The sequence below is a fragment of the Penicillium macrosclerotiorum genome (assembly GCF_028827735.1).
Source record: "Penicillium macrosclerotiorum strain IBT 26536 chromosome Unknown utg000009l_segment0_segment0, whole genome shotgun sequence".
Classification (NCBI taxonomy): Eukaryota; Fungi; Ascomycota; class Eurotiomycetes; order Eurotiales; family Aspergillaceae; genus Penicillium; species Penicillium macrosclerotiorum.
The window spans coordinates 472,778-487,407 of NW_026643088.1; the positions used below are offsets into that span (position 1 = coordinate 472,778).

General features: G+C 42.2%; 2 protein-coding genes across 2 annotated transcripts; one reads left to right on the plus strand and one right to left on the minus strand.

The window, feature by feature from the left end:
- Positions 1–10,813: 10,813 nt before the first annotated feature.
- On the minus strand, positions 10,814–12,013 carry N7462_009352 (pectate lyase superfamily protein domain-containing protein; the record flags this gene model as incomplete). The annotated part of the gene is made up of 1 exon (XM_057081066.1): positions 10,814–12,013. One exon carries the CDS (start codon positions 12,011–12,013, stop codon positions 10,814–10,816), a length of 1,200 nt encoding a protein of 399 aa, XP_056929903.1.
- A 1,494-nt stretch (positions 12,014–13,507) lies between these two features.
- Positions 13,508–14,437, plus strand: N7462_009353 (uncharacterized protein; the record flags this gene model as incomplete). The annotated part of the gene is made up of 2 exons (XM_057081067.1): positions 13,508–13,512; positions 13,780–14,437. The coding sequence occupies 2 exons, from the start codon at positions 13,508–13,510 to the stop codon at positions 14,435–14,437; spliced, it is 663 nt and encodes a 220-aa protein (XP_056929904.1).
- Between the last annotated feature and the right edge of the window lie 193 nt (positions 14,438–14,630).

Here is a 14,630-nt window from a genome sequence, read left to right on the forward strand (position 1 = left end):
TATTTGTGATGGGTGAAATTTTATGGCCAAGCGAGATGTTGATACCAATTGGATTGTATTAAAGGAGTCGCCTGGACGAATCGCATCATTTAGTGAATGGCCGGTTGGGTATGATTACGATCAAGAATTGAGGCCTGGGGCCGTGGTCCTCTAATTCGCCAACCTGCGTGCATATCGATTCAATCTGAATTGTGAGATTGTACTGTCCATTGATTGTCTCTTCAATATGTTGATGATTTGAATTCAGCAAGAGAGGATCTTCATAAACAGTAAGAAGCAAGCAGTTGATCATTTGTTTATTTGATTGTCAGATTGATATCATTCAAACAAGCTATCTCAGGACGTATTCATTCTAGTGACGTCCGTGTCATTCGCGTCCGTGGGCCAAAATAGCCCTGCCTGCCAATCGCTCGGTCGCCAAGGATGGGAAAAATCCTTCCACAGGGAAAAGAAAAGAGTAACCAAAAATGGCGAAGGAGGGGTAGAAAAGGTACATGTGCTTCAAGGGTCGATTTTTTGCCCATGCGATCTTGATTTTTCCTCATCATCCTTGTATTTTTAGCGTGGTTTTCTGGTCCCCTTAGGCCTAGTTAGTTATCGCGTGGGCTTACAAAGTCAAGAAACAAAGGGAGGAATATTTAGCCGCCGAGGGATATGTGGGCCTGGACTCTATTCTCCCCGCCTCCCAAGGGGTATGGGCAAGTGCTACAATGCTATAAAATCCTGCTTATTTTCCGAGCTCGCCAGTAACATCGCCAAAGCTCACAGGCCCGAGCCCAAAAACCCCAACCCGCAAATGGGTTAGGCATTAGGCCCAGTCCTTAAGCCTATAGTGGACTATTTGCTTTACTATTAGGCCCACCGTAGGCTTATAGGTTTTTTATAGGCCCTATGCCACCTTCCAAGCCAAGGTCACCTGACTCTATGGCACCTTCTTAGCTAGTTTAGAGGATAACCAATATGATCGCCTTTACATCTCCTGATTCCGTCACACCTACTGATCGACTATCTTGGCTACCTAATTCATCTATAGTATGATATAAGGATATACCTATAACCAGCAGGAATACTTACTAGTTAGACTTAACTACTACCTAACTAACTAAGCGCTCTACTATTAGAACGTCTTCGGTTTACTCTGTAGACCCGAGCCCGTATAAAGCCTTAGTCGGTAAGGGTATAGTTACGAGTTGAGACTATTGGAGCTATATCGAGAGAGGTACGTTACGATAACGTACTATTTACATTACCTAGTTAGTAGTACCTAATTGTTAGAGTGCTACTTGTAGGGTAGCGGCCTATTAGTCAGGTAAGGAAAAAGGAATATAACATTGAATCGTTATAGAATCGAAAAAAAAATAATAAAGGTGTATATTCTGATAATTGAATCTTGAAGATATTTAGTTCAAGCTGGTTGATTAGTGAATGAGTAAATTGTGAGTTGCCTGGATGGAGAAAGAAGCCCATGTGGTCTAAAATGTGTAGTGATCAAGCGTCTGCCACAAGCGTGATGCCCAGAAGAATAGATGAGCATGTTATCAATTAATCATAATTTTGGAGACATATTTCAGCATTCCAAGTGATCTACCAATTTTCCAATGGCAGTGCAAGCTTAAGAACATCGCGCAGAAAGAGTCGTGCCACACTAGTGTCAACAATTCAACAAAAAAAGCTTGGACATTATGGCCATTTCCTGGTGGAGCTATAGGTTACGAATGTCGATGCACTAGGGCTAAAAGGAGAAGCCAAGTTTAGAATTAAGAGTTTTTACATCCGCGTAAATCCTGCAGGGTGGTTGACGGATATGGAAAGTAGAGACAGCTGCTTCACTTACTTCCATTGCTTGTTGAACCTCGTTCCTCTCTTCCCATCTATCTATAGCAGCAGGTAAGCTTGAACCTTGATTCCGCAGCAAGCTAGAACAACAACAAGGTAGAGATAAAATTATCCGGGGGCGGGGCTGAGTATTTAAACTAAGTGGATTTGGTGGAGCTATTCATACCCGTTCATGCCCCACTGACCACACATTGCTTACCGAAAACGGTAAGCGAGAAACGCGACCGGAGTGCATTGGATTCCAAACCGCAAAAGCCACGTGCTGGTTCGGCTCTTGAATCAAATGGCATGATGCATGGTGATAAACTCCTTGCAGAGTGCCCAATATGTAAAACAACGGTGGGCCAACGCTATCAAACTAAAATATAGGTTCTAGGTAAGCAACTAGCAGTGTCTCCGCCCACCCACACCGCTTCCGCGTTGTGGGTGTGCCACACACTAACGCATAACCACAGACTAATGCATAATTTTTTCTTATTTCTCCTATCTATCACTGCATCCTAGTAGTATCTATAAAGAAAATATCACCTTCCTGGCGTGCTTCCTCCGCTCTATCTATTAGTACCTTACACCGCCCCCCAACCCTTCCGGGTTGTGGGTGCGCCACACAGTAACCCAACTTCACAGTAACCCAACATTTTTCCTATTTCCCCTATCTACTACTGCATCCCACTAGTATCTAGAAAGAAACCCTGCCTGTTCTGACGTGCTTCCTCTGCTCTATCTAACGATGCCTGGGATTCCTGTGTAGGATCTGGTGGTGGTGATGTTCTATACGCTTTCTTCCACTGCTTCCTTACCCGCTTTAGACCTCGGCACGACCCTCGCGAGGGTCCAAGACTCAGACCCTCGACCCGACCCTCGCGAGGGTCGGGTCCAAACCTCATGAGGGTCACCCGACCCGCGACCCTCGCCTACCCTCATGCGGGTCACCCTCAGCGACCCTCAGCGACCCTTATTTTCATAAAATTTTGACGCTTTTCCTAATCAGGATGCATAATTTTGCTGAATAATCTTAGTTAAATATTGTTATTTACAGCTGTTTCAGTATTACAATCAAGATTATAGTTTAAATCGAAGGAATTAAATTGAAATCTTTATAAACTTTTTTAAAATTTAATTAATCTTAAGCTTATATAGTAAGGAATATTCTATCCTAGTTGAAGTGGGTATGTTTATTATGTATATAACCGCTATTGAGAGAGATATATATATCTCTATCCTACTATTCAGGATTTTCTGACCACGGTCAAAATCAGAAATACTTATATGTAAAAGACTATCCTACAGCCTATATTTCTAACCACGGTCAGAAATATAGGGTAGGAGAGGGTTAGGATGATAGATATTAGATAACTCTACTAACTCTTCTATCCTCTCGACGATATTTTTGACTATGGTTAGAAAACTAGGGTAGGTAGAAGAATTCGCTGAGGATCCTAAGGGTCGGTGAGGGTCGGTAAGGGTCACCCGCGGGTCACCCGCGGGTAACCCTTACCGACCCTCAGGACCTAGCTAATTAGAAGACGTATACTAGTCTAAATAGGTTATATTATGATATATCGACTCTGATCCTACACGCTATCGTAGAGATCCTATTACTCCCCTTTATTACTACGAATTCCTTTCACTTTTGTTAATCCTTTTGTAAGTTCTCTATTTCCCCTACCCTTACTATGTCTTAGTACTCTGGATTCCCCTCCTCGTCCGTCTACGAGGAGGATACTTCAGATCTATTTCATCTTGATTTTCCTAATAAAGCGCACTTAGTAACACTAGAGCCCTCTAGAAGCTACTTAGCCTCGGTTATTAGCTCTGATCTTCTTTTAATACTACTACCTATCCCGGACTCCCTTACCCGTGTAGGTCGAAATAAAGCATATATCCTTTATTCTACAATATCTAAAGATGCGTTTATTACCTAGTAGTTGAAAATAGATTACGGAATAAAGAAAAGGATTAACTAGGATATAAACCACTAATCTAAGGCCTAGAAACACTTCGAATAGGTAGTAGACGAAAAAACTAGGAAGCCTAGAGTGATATATAATCGATATATTACTATTCTTAAGCATCCTAGTACTTATCGCTATAGAATATCTTCAATAAATAAGCATATGAAGGGGGTTAACTGCCGGAAGGTAGTATATACAACACTAAATATTAGACAGATAATCGAGAATACGGTATATAATATATCAATTATCCTATCTAAGATACTTATTTTTCTAGGCAAAGTTTTCTCCGAAAGCCTTAGTCTTTACTTAGGAAGAGTAGGAATATAAGCTTTTAAACTTACTCGCTCTATCACGACTCCTATTTCAATTTATTAAGCACTAGCAATTTTATAATATTATTAATTATGCTCGCCTTGCCCTAAGGAGTCTAGAAATCCCTTCCTCTAAAATAATTCGAACCCGGCTACGAGACTTTGTAAAGAAGCAACAACTAAGTATTCTTCGAAAACTACCTTTAGATTCAAAGCTCTTACTTGCACTAGACTATTAGACCTCTCCTTTTCGGTAGTCTTTTATAGTAGTAACCGGCTACTTCCTTGACTAGGACTAGGAATACTAAGAGATCCTTTTAGGATTCGAGCCTCTCTCTAGGACGCACTCAGGTGTAAATCTAAGCGATATGCTTATGAACCTTCTCTAATAATACAAGATTATAGATCGAGTCCTTGCAATAACGACGGATAATACGTCTAATAATAATATAATGATAGCTAGTGTACAGGAGTTAATCTAGTTACTAGAGCTTCATAACAGCTTAACTATTATACGTGTTCTATATATTGCCTATATAATTCAACTAAGCTTGAAAGATCTCCTTAGTCAGATAAAAGCAAACCTAAGGAACGAAACAGCTGAGACTAAATAGTCTAAAGTCCGGATCTAGTCTCTTCATGTAAAGCAGAAGAGGAAAGAGATTATCAATACTTTGAATAAGGTATAAGCTTAATATATATATCTCTCGTATCTTCTAACCTATTACTAGATACGGAGCCTAGCTATCTATATCAACGCTAGTCTACAGCGTCGAGAGGCCTTTTATAATCTCTAAAAAGAAGAGCTAAAGCTTATGCTAATCTAGGATATTGCAACTCGCTAGAATTCAACATTCTTGATACTACGCCGTGCAAAACGTCTTCAGTCTATATTCGATATATTTTGTATTCAATATAACTAAGACTACTTTGCACTTAGTACAGAAGAATAGCGCTAAATCGAGTATCTTCTCTAGATTACCTAGCCTTTCTTTCAATTTACTACTCTACTCTCTAAGACAAGAGACGTGAGTATTCATCTTGTGTTTAGTATCTATAATAAGCTTTTTAATTATCTAGAAAAGTCTATTTAGAAGCTGCAGCGGAAAAAGGTTCCTTAGAAGTAGTTAATGCTTACTGCTCTGAATTCAGCTAAAAGCAAGCTTTCTTAATACTATAGTATAACTAATTAAATCTATAGTGATCTATATGCTATCGGTATAATAATTTCTCCTTAACAGAAGCTTTAGTTCTTCTCTACCAAGGATTAGGATCACGACTAGCGTACACGTTATCGGCAAAGCTTCGAGTCTTACCTTAAGCCTTATAAACAGCGGCTATTACAAACCTAGCCTCCTACTCTTATTTAATCGTCTTATAGTATAGTCTCTAAGCTTGAGATAATATGTGAGCTAGAGTTATCTCAATAGTTAGTTAATAGTGAGCATAATAAGCTTACGCAATACCTAGATACCCGTATATACTCTATTAGATATACGCTACTAATTGCTAATATAATATATAGCAACTATTCGAACCAGCCCTCGTACTTTCTAGAGGGAGTACTAGTAGGAGTTCCTAGCACTTGCAAGTCTTGCCCGTGATATTCTTTCGGTTCCTACAATAGGTACGGGTGTAGAGCGGCTCTTTAATTCTGCTCGAGATATCTGTTATTATCGCCGAGGCTCTCTTAAATCTAAGACGATCTAGGACCTAATAATATTTATATATATATCAAGGTTTAATCTTAAGGACTAACAGAGAGCGACAATCAAGGAGTATCTCTCACATAAAGAGACCTAGACGGCTAAAGAGGAAAAGGATACACAGTCAAGTAAGATTAATCCGATTAGCGATTATAAAGAAGAAGAAGATGAATCTATAGAGACACAGCTAGAGGGTCAGGGAAGTAGCGAACGAAGCCTAGGGAAACGACAGAAGAGTATTGCATTAGAACTAGAGGTTATAGAAGACTACGAGGATAGAGATGATAATATAGCTACCCTTCTACTACCTGATATGCACTAACGTATATTAGGCCGTCTTCGAAAACGGTCAAGACTACTAGATAGATACGAGGTTTAAGAGAAGTCCTACCCTAGTTTTCTAACTATAGTCAAAAATATCTATATAGGATAGAAGAGTTTCCGCAGTCTATCTAATATCTATTATCCCGACCCTTAACTACCCTAGTTTTCTGACCGTGGTCAGAAATATAGGCCGTAGGATAGTCTCTAATATATAAGTGTTTCTGATTTTGACCGTGGTTAGAAAACCTGTCACTAAATAGGATTATTCAATATATTCTACCCGCTACCTATAGACTCTCTCTACACTAGGATAGAGTAAGTGAAATACTGAAAGATACCGCTGCAATCTGCATAAATTATGCAAGTCGCGAGTTCCTCCTGTTTGCTTAGTTTGACCACCCGCGGGTTACCCGCGGGTGACCCTCGCGAGGGTCCTACCTACACTAGACCCGACCCGCGGGTCCATAAGCTAGACCCTCGACCCTCAAAACGAGGGTCGGAGGGTCACCCGCCGAGGGTCACCCGCGGGTCGTGCCGAGGCCTAACCCGCTTCCGCTCTGCCTCTGCTTCCTTCTTATTTCTTTTAGCAATAGAACGATTTATATCTCTAATAGAGAGTACCCCTTTTTTGCTAAGCGGCGTTTTAACCTAGCGCTTAGTGATTAGGCGTTGTAGTAGTTATTGAGCTTCCCTAATCTTACAAATAGTATTGTTCGCTAGATTTAGGTTCTCTATAGCAATCTTGTTATAATAAAATAACCGGTTAAGATTACGTTGCTGCCTAGGTGTAAGATCTTCTTATTGATATCTAGCAATCTTCTTTTAATTCTTCTCTAGATCCTATATAGATCTAGGCGGCGATTAGTCGATACTAGAAGAAGATATAGGTAGTAGTAAAGGTGTTGTATAAAGCGTTAAATAAAGCGGTTGTAGATCTAGCGCTATAAGACCTAGGTAATCTTAGATAGGAAGGCTATTAATAACCTTTCTACTATCGACTAGATATATCCTACGATCTTTAAACGATTCACGAATAATTTGCTAGCTAAACGCTCTATTCCGAATATCACTGATTATTTAAAGGAACTCGGATCTTCTAATAGGGCTTCTACCCTAAAACGCGTAGTCGTTATTCGCTAAGCGGAAGTATTGCTTATAGCTTAGAAACGGCTTACCGTCTAGCGGCTAGTAAAGATATATTATATAAAGTAGGAATCCTATTAGTAGGATATTATTCTCTTCGTAAAGGTATAGGAATTCGAATATAAGATACGAACTATAACTATCGAATATTAGGATACGTTTTTTACCTGATTTCGTATAGTCGTATATTGATTCTATAAAGAATCGAAGCTATTAAACTACTATACTATCGGTTATCTAACCGTTTAGCGATATATTAATAGTAAGTCTTAGTAGTAGGTTCTCGGTTTGATTAAACTAGGATTCTATAAAGATCCTATTGCCTTTAAAGATAAACTACGGCTCTAACTGCTACCTGTCGGTAGCGATACACTCGATAGACGTAATATTTTCGCCTTAGTCTAGCTAAGGAAGGTCTACTATCTTCCTACTACTACTACTACTACTACTAGTAGGAAAAGATATAATATTTCTAGACCTTCCTTCGCTAAGTTGAAAGCTAAATTTATCAAAGTTATAGATAAGACGTGCTAGCGTAGTCTTCTTGATCGTTTAGGCTAATAGATCGTACTAGTGCTGTAATACTGCTGGATCTTCTGCTAGTATTCGCTTTGATTCCTTCGTGTACTACTTAGTAGGCCCTAATTAAAGAGGTTTAGGAAGTCTATTAATAAAGCGATAGGCCTACATCTTGCTAACCGACGGCTTCCCGACGCGTTAGCATACACGATTCGCCTACGCTTCTAGTATCCTAGGAGTGATAGGTATATAGCAATCGTTTATATGTTGAATCTAGCGAATTAAGGCTTCTTCTTGATAGGCTTCTAGGGCCTGTTTAGCATTGCGTTTAGCTAAATTAGGCCCTATTCTCTTTTTAACACGGTCATATAGCGTACGCCTAGGAACGCCGAATTCGCGCGCTAAACGTGATATATTCGGCTTCTCTTCGCGTTATGCTGCCAAGCAGGCCTCGGCCATACGAGCTTCGTCGAATTTAGGCATATTTAGATAGTGGTTTTGGGTAGGGAAGCAAAAAATAGGGTAGTAGGAAAAGTGACGGTTTATGTGTGGGTGACGGTTCATACGTGGCGCACCCACAACCCGGAAGGGTTGGGTGGGGCGGTGTAAGGCACTAATAATAGTATTCCGCGCACACTAGTATTCCGCGCACCCCATCCAAAACGCGTATCCCACGCGTCACCTACTATCTTCCACTATACACTATGCCACCAAAACGTTCTGAAAAACGCTCAAAATCACCCGATAGGGAGGGTAGGATCCTATTAGCAATTGCTGCTATTCAAAAGGATCCTACCCTATCTATACGCAAAGCAGCAAGGATTTATAGCGTGCCAGAAAGCACGCTTCGCGACCGTATAAAAGGAGTGCTAAATCAACAGGAAAAACGATCATCTTTGAATAAGCTTACACAAGAAGAAGAAGATTCGCTTTGCTAGTAGATCCTATCACTAGATACGCGTAGAGCTTCCCCTAGGCCTTCAGCTATTGCTAGTATAGCGAATCTTCTACTAGTAGCGCGTAGTGATATCTTCCCTTCTCTTCTACCTCCTACTATAGGTGTTAACTAGGTAACACGCTATATTAAACGTCGATCTGAGCTTTATACCCGATTCTCTAGACGCTACGACTATCAACGTACGCAAAACGAAGATCCTACTAGCCTACGCGCGTAGTTTAGGCTAGTAGAGCGTACGATTTATAAAAACAGGATCCTTCCTAACGATATCTATAACTTTAATAAAATAGGCTTTGCAATAGGCTTAATATCTACTACTAGAATCGTTACACGGAAGGATATATACGGTCGGAAGCCTCTACTACAACCTAGAAATCGGGAGTAGGTAACAGTAATTGAATCTATATCGGCAACCGGCTACTCGCTTCCGCCGTGTATAGTATTTAAAGGGAAGGTTTATATTGCTAGCTAGTTTAATACTTCCTAGCGACTAGCGATTCGAAATATTACCGAACGGTTAGACTACCGATAATATAGGCCTACGCTAGCTAGAAAAGCTCTTTATTCCAGCAACTACTAGTCGTACGTAAGGCAAATATCGCTTGCTAATTTTAGACGGTTATAGAAGCTATCTAACACTACAATTCGACCTAATCTGCTAGCAAAATAACGTTATACTACTCTATATACCGCCGCATTCGTTATATTTTCTACAGCCGCTAGATATAGGATATTTTGCTATCCTAAAGCGCTTATACGGTCGCTTAATCGAGGCCTAAGCTCGCCTAGGATATAACTATATCGACAAGCTCGACTTCCTAGAATCCTATACACTAGCACGCAAGGAAGCCTTCCTACCTAGCACTATACAATCAAGCTTCGCCAGCGCCGGCCTAGTTCCGCTAGATACCGACCGAGTCCTATCGAAGCTTAATATATCGCTTCGAACACCTACACCTCCTACTACTAGTAGGCCTAGTAGTAGGAGTAGCGCTTTCGTGCCTACTACGCTATATACAATTAAGCAGCTTAGCAAGCAAGCTTTAGCTATCAAAGCTCTACTACGCAAGCGCTCGCGATCGCCAGGAAGCCCTACAGAGAGAGCGCTAGATCAATTAATCAAAGGTGCTGAACTAGCGTTTTATAACACTGTTTTACAAGCGGAAGAGATTCGGCAACTATATAGATTCAACGAGAAGAAGCGTCGAAAACGCATACTTTCTACTCGCCAGATATCTATGCAGCAAGGTTCTACGGTCAGCGAATCTATATCTCTAGATTCAACGTTGCCAGCAAGCGTTGAAGCTATTCAAAACGATGATGCAGAGCTTGCTCAGCAGCCTACTGAGGGCGCTAAGCCTACTACTAGGCGTGTATTTCAATGTTCTGGATGTAGGAATATAGGGCATAAGATTACTCGGTGCCCTAGTAAATAGTTGAATTAAATATATGGCGTTTTGGTAGAAAAATAGTGTTTTCAAAAAGTAGTGGTTGGTGGGGTGCGCGGAATACTAGTGTGCGCGGAATACTAGTGAAACACGTTATTACCTTCCTCTTATCGTTTAGGCCTTGAGACACGCTCGATAATCAAGATTGAAAGGAAGTGTTATATAGCTTCTGCAGGTCGTGCATAAGGGCAATCCTCTTTTTCTGGCAGAAACCGTGGCCTCAGCTCCATCATTAGCCCTGATATATCCTCCGTGAAACACATATATTATCGGAAAACAGCGCAGCAGCTTTATGCGAGACGTTTCATACGCTCTGAGCCTTATCATTTTGCCAGTCGGAACAATTTCATGTATCAGTGATTGCATAAAGCAAAGAGATGGAAGTAGGCCCTGAGTTGCTTTAACAATAGGGATTAGGTATAGGAGAGAGCGGGGGAGGGAAGGGAGGTGTTCTAATGCCACCCTACCATCAAACTAATACTTAACTATGATTTCAGACTTCCAATCCAGAGGTAAATTAAAATGCAAATTAATCCACCTATCTTATTGTATACAATTTCAGGGGCTATAGCCAGCGACGACATCAAATCAGCCAAGTCAACTTCATGAGTCAATTGTTGACCACAGGGGTAGCACGCGCAATAACACCATTCCCGCCCGTCAGCCTACCTTCTCCCTCAGTGAAATGTAGGTTAAACCCTACAGAAATAACAGTGTCGCTATCCACAGCTTCAATACCTGGAAACCCAATGCCACTTTTATTCCAAGATTGAATCCAAACATTGTCTAAATTCAAGCGAGCACCCGCGCCTGAAGCACGAATGGAATTGGTCTCGGTTATTTTGATCCTGACATTAGTTGCCTGGACTATGACACCGGGAGCTTGAATATTTATTCCGGTCTCCGACCCCTTATCCCCCTGGAAGTTGTAATTAACGATATGGCCAGTTGTCAGAGGTCCATCAATTTTGATACCCTGGTAGCCGTAGTCATTATCTGCGTTCGTAATCTGAAACTTACTGGTGATGTCTCCTTGAGGTGTATTGTCCCGTTTGCTAAATAGGAATCCAGTGCTGTATCCAAGAGTGAAAATGTTAGAGAACACTGGATTATCATTACGATAGCTTTCAATAGCGTGTGCATTATCGAATATGTATTTTTTGACGGGCGTCGCTCCATTCCAGAAAGGCCAGAAATGAACCTTATCGATCTTCACTCTGTCTCTTGCGTTGTCGATCGAGATACCGGTTTGAAGTGGTTGGCCAAATAAACGGCTTATGCTTAAACGCCCCGCATTTTCTGATACAATCCCAACCGTTGGGTTTCGTAAAAATAAATTTTCTAGGCACACATCGTGCGCAGCAACCAAGATAGTCGCTGGATATGGGTCAGGTTTCCAGGGCTGGTCATCCACAGGTTCTGGTTGTTCGTGGTATATCGCCATATCACGGATAATTGTACCCCACCCAGTAACAAAGATTGGAGTGATATCACGATTAGTGACCATCAGCTTTGAGCCATTCGTGGCAAGTGGGCTGCCCAATGGATTGTCGTTGAATTGTGGTTTTCCAGTGCCTGCCCCAGCTAGAATAACAGAGGTATCAATAGTGAGACCCCGTGTGGCATCCAAGCCTGTATCCGTGCGCTTATCAATGAGATATAGACCTGGTGGAAACCAAACAATTCCACCTCCAGCAGCGGCTGCTGCATTGATGGCGCTTTGGATTGCCGGAGAGTCATTGGCCTTTCCAAGTCCAGTTGCACCGTATTCCTGGACATCGAAATACCCACGCATGATACTGGAAGACATTCTTGCAGGGAAAATTAAATTGGAGGATATGAGGGTTCAAGTTATAATGATGATCAAGAGATTTGTGAGAGGCTTCCCTTCCTCCAAGAGACAGAAAGATAAGAGGAATTTCTCCTAAGAAATCCTAGACCAGGTCTAGAAGAGCTGTTGAGCTTATTCTGATATGAAAGAGAGAGGATATAGGATGATTTTGAGTCGCAAGGACGAGGGTGTGATTTGTAGATCAAGTCTAGATCAAGTCTAGATCAAGTCTAGATCAAGTCTAGATCAAGTCATGATATGCAGTGTCGAGCTTGCGGCATAGACTCCCGGGGAAGGACAACTTTAATTCGAACATGCCAAAGAGACAGGTCACTCATGCTTTCGACGATATGGGCGATCCAAACCTAAATTTGGATGAGGGGTGTCGTCTTCTTTTTTGCCATTCGAGACAACCTCCGCCGTTAGGCTGTGCCACCATTTGTTCATGATGATCTTGCACCGTACCACAGCGTCAGTTACAAGAACAACGAGAAGATGGATTTATGATTCTTTATCTATGCAACTGGCAAAAAGTGCCTGTCAGCTGAAGGGAATTGATCTAGAACATTTTCATCCAATAAACCTTAATGTAATGTTTCCCGCGGGGTAATTTGCCACATGAGAAGCTACCAGATGCTGGACTGGCCGCTTTCATCCCAAATCCAAGCCGCCAAGTGACGCTCACGCCAATTTTCTGGTGTCATATCCGAATTGAGAAGCTTTCTTTTGCATCCAAGCTTGGGCTGTGAAGACTGAGCAGTGTAGCCTGACTTGACACTCAAACCTGGACGCAGTACCACGGTATAGGCCCCTAGAGCGCAACCTGCTATTTGATGGTCCTTATTGTAGTCTTCTCGGACCCGATTCTTGCTCGTTGAGCGAAATTTCAGGTGTGTCTGCTCCAATCTTCCCTTCTCGAACCTTTCTACCTTGACATCCGACCGCTCAAATTTTGTCACCCTCCTCCCCCCTTCCCCAAGATACCATCTCCCAACTGTCTTTATCTCAGCGCGGTTGCCCATGTCAATGTAAGGACTCGGAATTTATGAGACCTATCTAGCCCATTCATATAACAGAGCGACCAAGTTTTGCGAGAGATTTGCGTCAAGAAAAGTTGTTTAAGGTTGATCCATATCCTGGTCGACCCTGCATTTGGTGTAGCCCCCAATTTGCACTATGAGTTGCTGTTCACGGTCGAAAGATCTTAGATTCATTCAGTTAATCGTCATCAAGAGAAATGACGACTGACCTCTTCAATCAGCTGTCGTATGGGAGACTTTGAGGTATGGAGTTTACAGAATACTTATGTGAACTGCGGGTGTTCTTCATGGATATACAATATGCTAATATTTCGCCTGTTGAGCGCGTAATGTTTTTTTATCTTTCAAAAGGGCTTATGGAGAGCTGCAGGTTCCTAGACCTTTCACAATCACGCCACGGGTCATTCTCGTTATTATAAGAGGCAAGGTAACAATGATGTGAGTACTCAGAACAATCACCTGACGTTATGCTGAGCTGGAGGGGCCGCTTTTTAATGGAAAGGCCTTGCCTGGTTGTATTTCCTTGGGTCTATAAATACCTCGTCGTTTCCTCCAGTAGATTATAAATATTAGCAGTACTTTCGAAATTTAAGCATACCTTCATCTTCTTGATCCACTTCCTACCCCTCGATCACCAACATTAAAGCTGACAGCCAACCGAAACTATTATTATTGAGTCGAAACGATAGTGAAGAAAGAACCTAGGGGAAACGATGCCCGCACCGAATATGGCCTGGCCTTAGTCCGCCCAGTACTAATCGACGAGCCCGCACCGGCATCTACGCCGGCCGTTCACCTCAATCTTACGCCTTCCCAACCGCCTCAGATAGAGACACTGCGCACATTGAATGATCCTAGTTACAGAATAAGGCACCCTCATATCAACGGTGAACCCGATCCTGGATCGGCTGGCCACTCCCACGGACACGCACCACCAATACTACAGATTGAAGTTGGCCTCGACAGTTCCATTCCAGAGCTCGCCTCTAGTGAGAGGATTCCCTTCGCAGAGTTGCAGGTTACGAGTCGTCCGCCATTAGATTTTCCTACTGTTCTCGAAGAGGCTGATATTTTGCCTGTTGAGACAAATGTTTTTGGCGAGATGGGCGCGCCACGTCTCCTGATGGCATTGGACGAAGAACGGAGAGAGCGAGCTTTGATCCAGCTGACCAGTGAGATTGCTACCTCCGACAATATTGGATCCATCGACGACTCCGGGTATGTCGTGGCGACCAAGTACGAAATGGATGTAATTGACCATGATTCGGGGGTTGTCACACCTCAACGCGGCGTGGCAGACACAACAGGCGAGGCGACTTACTACACAGCGATCGCCGTGGTCGCTCTAGCGACAGGAAACTAAGTCCAGCAGTCATGGGACATCGCTCACGCTAATGACAACATAATGAAGCTTCCCCGAGTGTTAGAGGACACAAGCTGGAGCAATAAAGATTCTGCAGGCACCCTCCACCCTTTCTGCCATCCCAAACTGTTCGATTATGATAAAAATAACGTGACGATTCAGCAACGGCCCTTGACAAAAGACTCTTTTGGTC